General features: G+C 41.5%; 1 protein-coding gene across 1 annotated transcript; it reads right to left on the bottom strand.

The window, feature by feature from the left end:
• Window positions 1-388: 388 nt before the first annotated feature.
• Window positions 389-10,815, bottom strand: pdgfbb (platelet-derived growth factor beta polypeptide b). The gene is made up of 8 exons (XM_070848699.1): window positions 10,614-10,815; window positions 6,431-6,527; window positions 5,580-5,636; window positions 4,139-4,332; window positions 3,837-4,025; window positions 2,613-3,465; window positions 2,263-2,413; window positions 389-2,139 (listed from the first exon to the last, which is right to left on the bottom strand). Exons 1-7 carry the CDS (start codon window positions 10,677-10,679, stop codon window positions 2,280-2,282), a joined length of 1,590 nt encoding a protein of 529 aa, XP_070704800.1. The 5' UTR covers window positions 10,680-10,815; the 3' UTR covers window positions 389-2,139; window positions 2,263-2,279.
• Window positions 10,816-15,271: the final 4,456 nt, after the last annotated feature.

Genomic DNA, 15,271 nt, shown 5'->3' with positions numbered 1-15,271 from the left:
TTCCTTCAGCCTCAGCTGCACTTTGAATTATCAGTTAGCGAATGTTAGCATGCTATCACCCTAAACTAAGACACTTAACATGACATTATAATCAGCATGTTAGCATTTAGCTCAAACCACCGCTGTGCTTAAGTTCAACCTCATGGATTTTCTAGCCATGGACTCTCAGTCTTGTTAAAATCAGTTTTGCTTCGTTTGTGTCATCATGTGTGCAATATACAATTCACAGAAACTGTCAGTGGGCCGCCACTGACAGTTTCTGTGAATTGTATATTGCACATTTCATAACAAAGAGTCTTTTGGAAACAAAGTCATTGGCATCGAAGGAAAATTGGTAATAAAAACACAAAGCAAGGTAGATTTAAGCACATTAGCTTCTTATACCCATATGAAAATAGCATTAGGTGGCAAAGTTATCACAAACATTCTGTTTTTCATCATATCATATGTATATACATAATAAAATAGACAAATTAAGTAACAGTTTTAGGTTGGCATGAAGAACGTACAAGCCATGTTTTTCAATAACTTAAAATGCTGATTGTGAATTATTTGACACAAATGGCATCACCAGTGTGTTTCTACATGTTGTTACTAATGGAAATATAAAAGACATAAAAACAATATCTACATTTGCAATGTTTGGCTTTTTTTCTGTCCTTTTAAGTGACAAATGATATTTGTTTTGACCTCTTTAGTTTCCTGTAAAAGAAATGTCAAAAACAATGTGATGCAGATTAATAAAAACAAATACAGTGGGGGGCACCTGAAGAAAAATATGCTGTAGGTATTTTCTTTTCCTTCCTCCCAGAGTTTAAAAGGAATGTGATTGTTTCTGCCAAAAGGTAATCAGTGGAGGAGAGCCACCTCTCCATCATCATAGACAGAAACAAATAGATGCTTCTACGTGAGTATTGAGATGCATGACGGAAGTGTAGGTGCGGGACGAGCCCAAACATACACTGCACTACACACTTAGGGCATACAGTACAAAACAAACACACATGCACACATTTTTTTTAACATGGAAGTTAAACACTGCATGATCCTGGGAGGTCATAGGAGGATTTGGTCATTTTAAAAACGTGTTCTGTCTGTTTGAACCACCCAGCCATCATGAAGCATTGTTACATATCTCAACCACATCTTGTTTGCCGTATTTTCATAGAAAGTTAATCCACAGTCATGGCAGAGATAAAATAAATAAGAAACATAGCACAATGACAGGTCACAGGTGTAATGCTATAGCCCAGTACTCAGATAGCACCTTTTTCTTACCACCTGTGATGAGATTTGATGCACACAAACTCAATAATGCAACATTTTATATTTTTGTTCTCTGATCACACCTGCGTAATTCCAGTGTTTGCAATGAGTTAAATATAATTAAATATGGTTAAAGAGAGATGGCTGTTTTATGGAACTAATAAATGATATCAGGCCTCGGTGTGTTAAATCTACACAGCTTTATCTTCCCAACACTCAGTATGTGAATTCTATCTCACATGGAAATACTGCTCATTTTAGTCAACATTACTTGTCGAAGTATATTGATGATTGTCTCCAAGATTATCCAATCACAACAAAACAGATTGTTGAATGACACAGAAGAGTTATGTCCGTCCATTTTTCCACCAGATGCACTTTGTAGTCCAGTCTGACCGTGGTTTTCACAAACTCAAGTCTTTCTGCAACAAATTTTGTCATTTAAAGCCCATATAGACTTGGTTTTGTCGACATCTAAGTGCAGTTTCTCTCTGTTGATATCAAAACAAGGTTTCAAGAAGAGTTTTGAAATTGCACTATTTTTCCACAGTTCTACAGCAATGCAGTTTCAGTCCCCCTCAGGTACTGTGCTTGCAAATAAATTGTCGTCTTCGGGTGCCACTCGTTACTTCATACCAGCAACTGTCATTGTAGACGCAAGTGTCAACCTCTTATTTATATTCCATTTTCTTCTTACCCTCCTCTTACTCCATACAGGTGTAGTTACAGGTTCACCAGACGCTCATTAGTAGTGTTACGGAGGAGATCTCACAGGACGAGCAGGTTACTGACAAGTGAATAAATATTTATATGACGGGAGTCACTCTGCTTCACCTCTGGATCCACGAAATACACCAAGTTCACTTTGTGTCCCTGAGGGGCAAATGGAGAAAACAATCAAATCACTAAATAGAAATATTATATTCACTAACACAAAACAGACTGGTTCATAAATTCATTCACATTTTCCTTTATCTGAATATTCAGTAAACTCACCTGGGTTTGTTTTAGTTCTACATTAGCATTGCTCTCATAGCTGCCTTGCTGATCCGTTTGCGATTTTTCCTCATCCTTCTCTTTGGGCGGGGTGGGGGTCTGGGGCTTGCTGGAGCTGATGGCTGCCGTGTGGTAGTCGTAGATGTTGTCGCTGTCGGAATAAGATTTACAATTTACTGACAAACATTCCCAAAAATCTATGATTTTTTCCCCATTTTATTGTGAGAATACTCTTGAGATCAACACCAAAATTTGATAGGTTACCAAACTTTAGTATTTCAGTTATTTGCATCCTTTCTAATTCGTACTTGTGTTTTTATTAACCCAAAGGATTCAGTAAAAGCTATTACCTGGCTTCTGAGTTGTTGTTGTTTGCAGATGATGGTGATGTTTACCATGCAGGTGATGTTGGCTATCCATTTCCTTTTCTTTTTGCCTTTCCTCCTCTTCTCTTTTCATCTGCTGCTGTCTCAGTATTTCCTTCTCTTGGTCCAGCCTCTTGTGGAGAAGTAGAAGCTCTTTTCTTTCCTGCTCCAGTTTTTCCTCCTCTATCTGTAATATCCTCACCTCCTCAGGGGTCTCATTGTCTCTCCGTCTCACCTGTTCTCGAGGATCTGGATTTGGCTCTTTGGTTGGTCGCAACCTGCTCCCAGCTCGCTCACCGGGTGCATCAGTAGGACTGAACTTGTCTTGAGGATTCTGAGTAACAGGGTGAAAGAAACCACTCGTGTGGCTCTTTGAAAATTTGGATTTGTCTTCTTGCCATAATGGACTGTGTGTTTGTGTGCCTTCGTCCCTTCTCCCGTTTCCCTCATTATCTGTCTTTTCAGTCCTGTTGAGCAGCAACCCATCTCCACCTTCTATCATTTTGTTCTTTAACTCAGCACCAACATTATCCACTGAGGAAACAGTCTTGTTTCCCTCTGAGATCCTACCATTCTTCCTCTTCACGTTCTCGGGATTCACATTTTGGTGTTTAGTCCCAAGGAGCCAGGTGGAGTTATGTGTCCAGTGCGGAGCAAGAAGAATAGCCTCTCCAGAGCGAGACATATCTTCCCCAGTCAGGCTGTACCCTTCTCCTGGCTGAGTGAAGGTGTCTCCTCTGGGGTTCCAGTGCTGCTCCAGTAGATCCTCCAAGTGGGCCCTCTGGTTATGCTTCAGTTCATCCCACTGATGGAGTTCGTCCTTGGAGTGCACCTTGACCTTTGACAATAAAATTCAACAAAATCTAAATCAGAATGCAGCTCAGTCTATTAACTCTCAATCAAAATCCTACATATCCAAGTGCATCCATTCATTCATGTAGCAGTCACAAAAGAAGTAGAAGTCAGTGTGTAGGTAGATAAAATACATGCGTGTTCTTGGCACTTGTATGACACATTCAATGTATCTATTAAACTAATATTATAAAATATGTCAACTTCAATGTACATAAAAATAGAGACATGTTTGTCATGCTATTATTCTGTGATATTACTATTTTTTTCATGCTTAAGCCGATCAGTATACAGTATATATACGCACATCCTACTTAAGTCAGATATTCATGCAACAGCTGGTAGCCGTAGCCAAACCTGTTCATGTCCGTGTCCATGGCTGAGCGTCTGGTTTCGATGCTGGTGGTTGTGCTGTCTGCGAGATGATTTCTTCTTGGGCAGAGTGGCACGTGGAGCAGGCTGACATCGGCACTCCACATGATCAACCACTGACACCACTGCTTTAGCATAAGTGGGTCTTTTGTTGACGTACTCAATCTTCATGACCTGGAGAGGTTGAGAAGAAGATGGGAGTCAGAGGGGATAGTTCTGAGTATAACACAAACATAACACAGCCTTTCCAGGATGTGTGTGTTTTGTATGTGGGTGTGGTTATATACCTGCAAATATCTGGTGTGCGTGACAACAGGGACACACTGCAAGCTCTTGGTGTTGCAGCAGCCAGAGCAACGCTGCACCTCGACGCAGGGCGGCCATAACAGGAAGTTAGCGTTGCTACGGTCCAACATGGCCCTGGTGACCTCAACCACCTCTGTACGAACTTTACACAGAGCCTGCTGTGCTGGCTGAGCATCTGAGGGTTAAGATATGATTGAGTGTGAGCGTGGATGGATTAATGAAACCGTGGACACACACAATTCACACATCTTTCCTAAATTCCAGACTCAAAGGAAAACACACAAATTTTGTATCTCCTTGTGGGTTTTTTAGCATCTCCGTATTGTAGTTTTGTGGCTCCATGTGGTCCCCTTGCAGCTCCTCTTAGTCATTTTGCACCTCTCCGTGGTCATTTCTTCATCTCTTTGTGTTCGTTTTGTGTCTCTTTGCAGTTGTTTTTATGCCCATTGTCATTTTTTGCTTGTGTTTTTTGAAACAATAAGTAAAAGACAAAAATCTAAGTGCACATGATTTGCCGTGAAATGGCTGGGAGATGAGCGTGTCAAACATGAACAGCTTAATTACTTTCAGTTCTACTGAGATTACTCATTCATCCGCTGTGACTCACACAGCTTGTTTTCATGTACCTATATGTGTTTCTAATCAGAAACTCTCGTCATTGATTCTAAATTTAGCATTTTGCACCATAGTGGCTACGGCTTGTGCAGTTCACCTACAACTTTCCTGTATTAGCACGGCAGCCAGTTTCTAGTTGTTACACAGCAGAAACAAGCAGGAAGATTATAATGTGAAACTTGTGCATTTCAAACAAGTAGATATACTACAGCTTCTTCAAGTCAGACTGTGTTGCCTGTTTCATTGTACTGGTCAGTTACTTTGCTTCACAAAGGTGTACTGTTCAATTAGACTGTTCTTATTGAACTGAGGACACATATATAAGATATTTGGAAGGATTAATTGTAGGGTCATTAGTATCTCCTCATGCTGGAGGGAATCCAGCAAAGTCCCCCACATTGTTCTGGTAATTCAGACATCTGCTTTATCATGATAGCGAAAAAAGGTTAATGGGAAAGACTTTACCGTGTCACTGAAACCATACCTGTCACATTAATCATCTCCCAGGAAGGCGAACAGAACACACCCGTAATCCTCCGCTAATGAGGATGAAGTGCTTTTAGATTCATGAGGAAAATCAGGAATCCTGCATGCCAGCACTACAACCTTCTATCAACCATTTTTTGAGCATGACAGATATTTATCCTCACAGAATGATGCATTTATAGTCCACTTTAAGATCTAAAGAAGCAGTGATTTCTTTGTCTTTCATGATATACAATAAATTCACATTTTGGGCGCGACAGGAAACTTTCAAATGACACTCTGAAGTAATCAAAAGGAAGAGGGGGGGGGGGTTTAGCTCACCGAGGCTCCTTGGTAGTCTGTGACCTCCACTGGCTGCAGAAGTCCCTCCCTCCTCATCTAAGACACAACAATAAACAAATACAGCATTTGACTTATGTAAACACGGCGACCAGTTTATGAATGGTCTGTTTTTGGCACGTGGTGTATATTTTATTGTAAGGCTTTCTAGCGCCCTCTGCATGTATGGAGATGAAAACATGAGCTCAGTTCCTTGCATGTGGGCGTGTAGATGTGAGCGTGCACAAGAGGACAGAACAAGAGAGGGAGAAACAAAGAGGGTGTGGGGGTAGTAAATGTCACATGTGAGCAAGAGAGACAGAGAAATAAGAGATCTAGACGAAGCCTAAGTAGCTGCTGTTGTGAATAAAGTTCATTCTGACTTTGCGCATTTTCATGTGTGTGTGTTTCTCTCTTTTTCCTTATTTCTCCGTTTGTTTGTCTGAGTTACTTTTATTACTGGTGATGTTTACTAGTCACAATTAGGGTAGAGAAGCACCCACTTGTTGTTGCCATGTTAGTGTTTGTTGCCCACACACATTTTATTAATAATGTAACATTATTTGATAAATTCTTGAATTAAATCTTCTACTTTTAAAATAGCATCTCAAACTACAAATGACAAAGTTGGCATTTATGAGAAAACATCTTTACATAAGTCAGCATATTGAGTTTGCTGTCTCTGCATCATTGGGCTTAATTAATTGAGCTTTCTTAACCCACACAGCATCATCCTTTAAATTAAGGTGACAATACATTTTAGAAAAATGACCACAGTTAGAGTTCCTACTTAGGATTTGTGTTGTATTCTAGCATATGTATCCACAGTAGTATGAGAATGAGCTGGTCTTTACCTACGGAGTCAGAGAGCAGCAGCAGCTGAAGGTCCTCTATGGACGAGATGGGGCTGTTTCTAACCAGCTCCACCAGGGCTGCAGGCAGAGGGTCCCCCTGAAACACACAAGTATAAATACATTAACATAAGAGGCCAAACATACCAGATACATCACTCTGGACCGTCTTGGAACATTATTGTGGGTAAAAGGGAAAAAGCACGGAACCATATTTGGACAATTTTTTTCTGCAGTGTACACGACAATAAGAATAGCTGTTTGAGAATTTCCCGTTCTGTGTCCATCCTGCATTAGACATTAGAGTTTCCCAGACAGTTCCTTTGAGGAAATGGAACAACACTGCAGGGCGTCTGCAACAAACATTTCACAAGTGTTTCAGGGTGTGTGCGAATGTGTATCTGCTGCACTGAGACACAATTAGGTGATCCAAATGTAAACAGATCAAAATTGGGATGTTTTTTTTAATGCAAACACAAGAAGCATAACAACTAGATCCAAAGGTGTTTCGTGCTCTCTGGGGCTGTGAGTGGGTTGTTTGCATCAGTGATGGCTGTAAACACTAAGTTATCGCACTGAAGGAATATAGCACACACTATGGCTCCTCCGTGTTTTTGAAAGACTTTTATAGCAAAGGACTGTGTCTCCACATGAAATGATTGTTAGTAGGAAAATCAATTCTTTCTTTCTCATGGGATTTGTTGAGAGGTAACACCAGTCTTACCCTTAAACAACATGCATTTAATCAAATATTTCCTTAGCACCACACCAAAAACCAAGCAACAGCTCCGCATTGTGATTCTATGGACTGACTGTGGGTTTAACCCCCCTAGTCATTAATGGGGAGGACAGCTAGGGAGGGGTGAGTGCAGGGGGGGGGGTGAGTATTAACCATAGCAGACACACAATGGTCACTAAGAGGAGGGTGAATGACTATTGGCGTTGTGTCTTCTCATCTGCTAACATTTAGGGGTCAAAGGAGCAAGGAAGGAGTCAGGAAGTGGGGGAAGGAGTGATGGAGAGGAGGAGAGGAGGGAGGCGCATCTGAAAAAAGAGGGATAATAGATGAATAAAAGGCGGGTTAAAATGGATAAGGATCAAACATGGGTCGAGGCGCTTCTTCGCTTTGGTTTAAATGCTGCGGATGTGCTTCATTTGGTTTGCCAGCTCACGGTGAGACTGAACCAATGAATACAGTGACAAAGGAGCAAATGCGCTGTGGCTAGTGCACCGACAAACACAATATTCACTGTCTTAGAAGTAGCATGCATTAGCATTTAGAAATATACAATATCTGAAATATTCCACGCCTTAACTTTTGTGTGCGTGTGAGATTCCTTTCAGGTTCTGGAGAATATAATGAATCCCTACGGGAAGCAGGCTTTAGCCAAAGGAAGCGGTCATCCATGCATGAACATGTATTCTCATCCTGCCCATGCTGTACACCACTGGCTTTCCCCCATTGTTGGTTGGCTTGTCAGAGAGTCTACTTTTACAGCAGGGAAATGCCTGCTGTATTACACTTACATCTCTGTTGTAGAGCTGCCGATGCCCCTGAGGAGTCATCATGATGATTTCTTCCCTTCGCCAACGGAGCAAACCTGGCCGCCTGGCTAATTGTGTCTGATGTTAATTATAGGATGTGTGCCTTTGTTCACAGTGGTGCCTGCTGTCATGACGATTTGTGTCTAAGCAGGAAATATTAAATAAACACTTTGGCTCTGATAAACAAAACAGATGTAAACAGCTTCAAAATCCACAGACAGACTGTGTAAACACGCATTGATAATGTTGGGATAAAGATTATGCTGCTTTTAATATATCAGGATAATAAAGTAGCTGATTATAGGGGACTTGACCTGATCCAAAAAGGTGAGCACTTTTTGTTACATGGTCAAAAGAAATGCGGCATAATTTAGCATTTGAAGCGCACCTCCCACCCCCCTGAAGGTCTGTTGGACACATTGAGGAATGCCAGGTACAGGCAGTGGCTGCAGAGGGCCGGGGAGGAGAGAGAACATCCACCCGCACATAATTAGGGGGTCGAGGTTTGCTGCAGGAGCAGCAGCAGCACACGTGTGAGGTTTCACATGTAGTCACCGAACGTACGCCCACACGTGCGCTGGATCGTGTGGAAAAAGTGTGACTTTAATTAATTCCTTTGTCATAATTTAACTGTGAGTTGGAGAGGCGTCAGATGCAATTCGTGATAATGATGAGTTTGTGTAAAAGTAAATTCCTCCTTGGTGGTCCACAGCTGAATGCATAAGCTCGCTGTATGTACCGCCTCATATATTAGCAGGCTTTTAAATTATCACTCACGCTCAAGACTAGATGTTTCTTAAACCCATTCTGTTACGATAATGTTCTTTTCATAAAAGACGTGATTGAACTTTGCACACAGGCTCTTTTTCACAGCTGCCACACTATAACTTTTAAATCAGACATGGGGAATTCCTGGTTGTACTCCTCAAAGCCTTTGTAGCTTTCTCTAAAACACTTGGCCTGTCAAATTTGAGCTTTCTTTTACATGTGGTGCCTACAGAAGCCATAAAATGAAACGACGGCTTGATGACAGGAATTTAAAGTCGTCCATAATAAATGTGTTTCACCCTAAATCTGCCTTCACGATCACAGTCATGGTGATGGTAAGATACACACATACACTACACCGTTTGGTGAATGAAACTACTTGTGACGCCAGTTCTTGATAAGAAGCTAAAGGACAGGTCACATCCTGCAGAAATTCTGTGTGCACATTTTCCCTCTTCTTTTGAATTGTTTTTTTCTTTTAATTGCCGACTAAAAGCTTCCAACACGTGCAGGAATTACTCAGTCCCGGGAGCAGAACTCCATCTGACTGGGCAAAATCACAAATGGGCTGTCCCCTCTTTGTTGACTTGTTTAAATCTTCATTTCCTTTGACTGACTTGTTAACTGTGTGTGTTTTGACCCCATTTAGTTTCACAAGTGACTGACCCAAGCAATTCATTGTGGAGATGAACTGCCTGGGTCAGAAACACGGATAACATCACATTCAATGTGCATGTGGACCTCCTTCTATAGACTTTATTTAAGGAAAATCGGCCTTTTTTCTACAATGAACATAACAATGTAAGTTATTGTCAAGCCTCACTTGACCTAGACAAAACCCTCAGTTAAGTGTCTTCCTGTTTGACCTCAGCAGACGGTCAGACTTTGCCCATGTAGCATACATCTATACCTCACTATTGCTTGTTCATTCTTGCTACTTTTGAAATGAGACGGGGTAGCAGAGAAGAATTGGGTTACTGGAAGTGAAAAAAGCGTCAGTAAGTGCATCAGTCTACAGCAAAATGCCCGTCACATACTGAAACCTACATTTTCAGCTGAATTTTGTAATGCGGTTTGGCACCATCTCCATTTTTGTGTCACTGTTATGCACATCCAAGACAAGTGAGTTGATGCATGACAAATATTTCTCACCACAACCCACATTCTGTGTCACCTTGCCTGGCGGATATACACATTTCAGCCTGGCAGTCAAAGTTAAATTTAAAAGAAAAAAAACAGTGTCACTGCGACTGTGGTCTCTCCTGGCTGTCCTGCAGCGTGATGTTACACTTTTACACTTCGATGCTGCTCGCTGACTCATTTACGGCCCTGCTCAACATCTGGAACAGCATCTATGAATGCATCACTTCACCACGTGGAGCATCCAGCTGTAAAAGAGCCTATCTGGGCAGCCTCTGTGTCACAGCTCATCGTCCACAGAGGCCGACCTCTGCAATGTGCCCCTGGGCGTCCATTCATAACGCCAGTTACTTTCTGCACCCCTCTCAGAAGCAATAAGACTGGATTTTGTTATGAGAATGGAGCAGGTGCACTAGATACAGTTATAAAATTTTAAAAAATCACCTGGATTTGATTGTCATGTTGTTGTTGTGTTTCTTGGGAATAACACATTGTTGGTTTTGATAAATGTTGCTCATAATTTAGGCTCAAAAAGAGAATAGATTATCAGAACAGATAAGTTCAATGTAATTTGTTACACACAGTTTGAAGTTTTAAAATAGTTGTTACAAACTTACAAAACGGGATTGAAACTTATATAGTAAACTTATATTAGCTATCAGCAGTGCAACATGGGAGCACTTATAGTCGTTCCAGTGAAGGTGAAGCATCTCTAAAAGTTGGTCTCACTCACCTCGGCCACGCCAAAGCGCAGACACGCCGCCAGCAACGCGAGCAGCAGCTGTACCCACGAGCTCATCTTGCTGCCCAGCCTCGAGCCTCTTCGACGGACCGGGCATTTATGGAAGCGCGAGAGTCCCTCTCTCCTCAGCACTGCGCGCGGGGGGACAGCGGCTCGCCCAGCGGAGCTGCGCGCGCCGAGACGGTCCGTACGCACTGGGGTCCCTCCAGCAGAGACAGGAGAAGACGGAGGAGGAGAAGGAGGAGGAGGAGAGGAGGCAGCTGCGACGTTTAAGTCCAATTTGTGAGAGATTAAAAGAAGAAAAAAAAAAACTCCACCGTGCTGGATGAATAAGAAATCTCCTTCAATTTAGGCGCTTTTCCTCTTTATTTAGTTCACTTTGCGCACAAGTGTGCGTGTTTCGGCTAAAAGCGCAGATGGATAGCACTACATTTAATTATCAAAGGGTTTAATATCTCCAAGAAACAAGAATTAACAAGGCAAAACTATCCAGAACAGTCAGAAAGTAAGTGAAGTTGAATTATTCCAAGCGTGTCCCCATTTCTTTAAAATACAACAAATGAAAAATCCAGTTAACTTCTCTTTTTCCTCTAGTTAAGAGTCTCTTTATCCGTGATGCGTCCCAAAGTGTTAAATAACGTCGCAGGTCAGCACAGTCCTCTTCTTCCAAGGAGTCTTATCAACAAGCAGAGCTCTGTGTGGCTCGGTGCGCCTCAGCCCTGGACCTGCCTGATTACGCAGCGATGGCGGTGGTGGTGGTGGTGGTGGTGGTGAGGGGCAGAGCAGATTTCCAAGAGTCTGTCGTACCGTTTTGCTCAAAAAGTAGTCTCTCTCCCGCCCCCTGCCTGAAGAATGGGTTATAATCTGCGCGCAAAGAAGCAACACCCAAGTCCACGAACGAACGACCGCCGCGCAGCAGCCACTCTGAGCAGTACTTCCTCTGTCGTGAGTCATTTATGCAGATATTCCTGAGGCTGGGCCAAGTCCTGTGAGGGGCTTGTCTGTTCATCTGAATGCTGGCCTGAAGTTTTACACCACACAAAGCAAAATCATGAGTGTGATCAACTAACATCAACCTACTGTGAGCAGTGGACATGAGGTAATTTTTTTTTAATGTCAGGTCGTCGTAAACTACTCCACTACATTTAGTGAACAACTTTAGTTATAGTTACTTTTCAGATTAAAACACATCACCAGGCTGAGGACTATGATGTGTTGTTGCAGATTAATCCATTAAAATATATATAAAGCAGTTAAAATTCCCTCCAACCTGACATGCATTACACCACTTATACATGAATGTGACTGTATCATAATCTACACTTTCTGCACTCTGACTACTTTAAATACTTTAAGTTCATTTATATACTTTTTACTTCATTAAGATTTAGAATGCAAAACTTTGTAAGCGAGCTCTTTTCCTGTGGCGTTGCTAATATTGTTACTGCTAAAGTAAAGGATGCGAACGCTGCTATTGACTGCACAACACATCCATATTATACTTTTATTTTAGTGTTGCAGCTACATGGTCAAATTCTGAATGTGATGGACAACAACTCTGTAATCAACTGTTAACAGCTTCAAATTACTGTCTCTAAGTAATAATAATAATTATAACATTTATGAACAGTGAGAAAACCCATTTGCATTCATGTGACTTTCCACTAAGCGTGTGATCAGCTTCTATTCACTGTTTTAATTCATGAAATGTATGCAAAACAAAAGATGCTTTGAGCAAACTAACAACACTTATGAATAAGCGATGACCCTACATTCAGCCTATTGCATAACAGACCTTTATGTCAGTACTATTGCGGGAGAGGTCACAGGGATAGTTGCCATGCCAACTGACTCCTCTTGTTACCTCAGCATCACCGCTAGCTGGGCTACCAGGAAACAAAAGGTGTTTCTAAATATCACAGGAGTTATTCTAAGAGATCTGACCTTTGACGGTCGCTCATGTTTAGGGAACATTTTTGAACAATGCCTCTCGGTGACTCTGCATGTTCAAACTCAGCCGACCCAGGCCCAAAAATAGCGTATCAGCCGGCGAACCTCGAGGATTTATAATAATACGTGACAAGAGGGAAAAGAGCAAGAAAGTTTTTATCGTGGAAAAAAGCATTTGAAAGGTGAAGTGGAGAAAAAAAAAAGAACAAAATAAATTCGTACGTTGCTTCTGTCTGAGGGCATTTTGGACAGATCCTCACAAGCACCACTGAACTGTGACTACGAACAATGTCCACACAGTTAGTCAAGTCTTTTCTTCCAGTTCAATCACGGCCCGGTGAATAATAGGATGCCATTGTTTTTCTAACAAGAGTCAATGGAGGAAACAGCATGAGCTATGAGGCTATATTTACACTCCGTTTCATATTCGCACGTTTGGCCAAGGCCACTGGCACTATGGGGGTAACAATTGTGACTTAGGATTCTAGTTCAATGAAACACTAAGGAAACGGTAGTGGTGTGAAGTGAAATGATCAAACTTAACATCAGATCTTATAGTGTGCATACAGCACAGATGTAAATCTATACTTACGTTGCCATTCATGTTCATTCTACAATTCTACAGTACTCTTACTTGTAAACAACTTTGAAAAGATTTTTTTTTTGTGTACTAATGGACTATTTTTTAACAATTAAAGTCTGTAGATGTGACCAAGATGAGTAAAATGTGAGCTGGATCTCCATCACAATAATAACACAATACAATAACTCTACACTTGTAAAGGATTTATAAATGGTTTATAATTAGGTAATGATTAGGGTGTAAGCAGTTTATAAATGATTAGTGAACAATTAAAAAACAAGTTATAGCACAGTTGTTTTGCTGCTTACTAAGAGATAAGAAGCCTTTAATGTCATTATAAACACAATAAAACAAAACGGTGTTGCATTAATCTTAATTACTAATGAGTTACTAGTATTTATACCTGACAAAGGGGACCGTAATGTCGAGGGTTACGCACAGTACCATCAAGATAAACATTGCCAAAGCTTCAGTGTATGAATCTTGTAATTTGATAAGATAATATTAAGATGGCTGATGGAGAAGACAAAGTCAGCTAAGTAACCAATGAGATCTGAGGCCTCACAGCACAGATAAATGTGAGCTCACTATTTGGCAAGCAACAGGTCACTGTGGCCCTTTTGATCTAATGTGTTATCTACAATTTTAATCAATTTTAAATCCTGTATGGTACAAGATGAGTTGTTATTTTTGATAAGGTTCTTCCTCTCACCTATGCTATCAGTGTTGGCAATTTTATGACTCTGTATACATCAAATTATACTGTATTTTACTCTCAGGCTGTGGCTCCCAAAACATGAGTCTGTTGTGTGTTTGGTTTCTAAGGAGAAATGGAAAAAAAAAGAGGTGGAGGAAGAGGAGAAGAAAGAGGAGGATGGGGTGGTCGGGGGAGTGGGAGTGGGCAAGTTCTTGACTAGAGGTAGGGATTTTCCCATCGGGACCTGACTTTCTCTCTCTCTCTCACACACACACAGACACACACACACACACATACACACACCTGTGCCTGTAACATTTCACCACATTCCCACTGAGAGAAGGCCGTCCATCATGTTCTACAGAGGCGACAACTAGGTAAGAAACATTAATAAAAATACTGTATATTCTCAGCAGTGTGTGTGTGTGTGTGTGTGTGTGTACGTCCATAAACACGCACAAACTTTTGACACATGCAAGGATACATATATCTGATACATGCATGTAACTGTGCACACACACATAGATGTACATGTGCAAGTACTGTTGTGTGGAACAGATCACACCCCGTCAAATATTGTCTCTCACACACACACACACACACACACACACACACACACTGTCCCAAGCTGACAACCGATTTCAGCATGAGCGGAGGACAGAGGGCCCTCTATGTTTAACAATCGAGTGAGAAATGACAGCACTCGCTCAAATATTTAAGCGCTTTTCAGAAGATCCGGAGAAGGTCAGCGCACCCTGAACTAATCTCCTATTGAACAATGATGGCATTTGATTTCATGCGTTCTTCCATCGTTAGCTGAAAAGCTTCAGTGGTTAATTTGACACAGAAATCACATAGTTGGGCCTGCGGTCAGATGAAAAGCATGAATCTACTGTATTTGTGTTGCACAAAAGGACCCTGGGTTTGTGTATGTGCACATGTGTGTGTGCAGCGGTGCACATTCGGCCGCTGTCACATCAGAGTTGGGGGGGTGGGGGGGACAGTTGACCCTCGATTAGTCGTGGGGATAGACTCTCTGCAGCGCGTGTCTGGGAGATAATGGAGGATCATGTTGACCAAATGGACTAATGGGAAGTCATTAGTTGGCCCCTCGAGCCTCGAGTATGACCGCTCACCCTGGCTCTCAGGTTTCCCAATCCTGGAATGAGGAATGTGGCTGAATCCGATCAAAAGAGAAAAACAGGATTCAGGTGCAGATACTAGTGGATGATTTATACATATTCAGCGAAGGCATAAACACAAAAAACGACTCTAAATACTCTATCTGTACAGCTAGAGCGAGCACTAAACCAGTAATAATGCAGCTTAGATGTGTTATTATGGTACTGACTGTGTAATAATGTGCTCTCAGGTGCAATTTTTTAATCTATTTTGCATCCTTAACCCTGCAGGAATGAG

The sequence above is a fragment of the Pempheris klunzingeri genome, chromosome 17, assembly GCF_042242105.1.
Source record: "Pempheris klunzingeri isolate RE-2024b chromosome 17, fPemKlu1.hap1, whole genome shotgun sequence".
Classification (NCBI taxonomy): domain Eukaryota; kingdom Metazoa; phylum Chordata; class Actinopteri; order Acropomatiformes; family Pempheridae; genus Pempheris; species Pempheris klunzingeri.
Note: the sequence above shows the minus strand (reverse complement) of the source record. Positions and strands in the feature narration are given on the sequence as shown.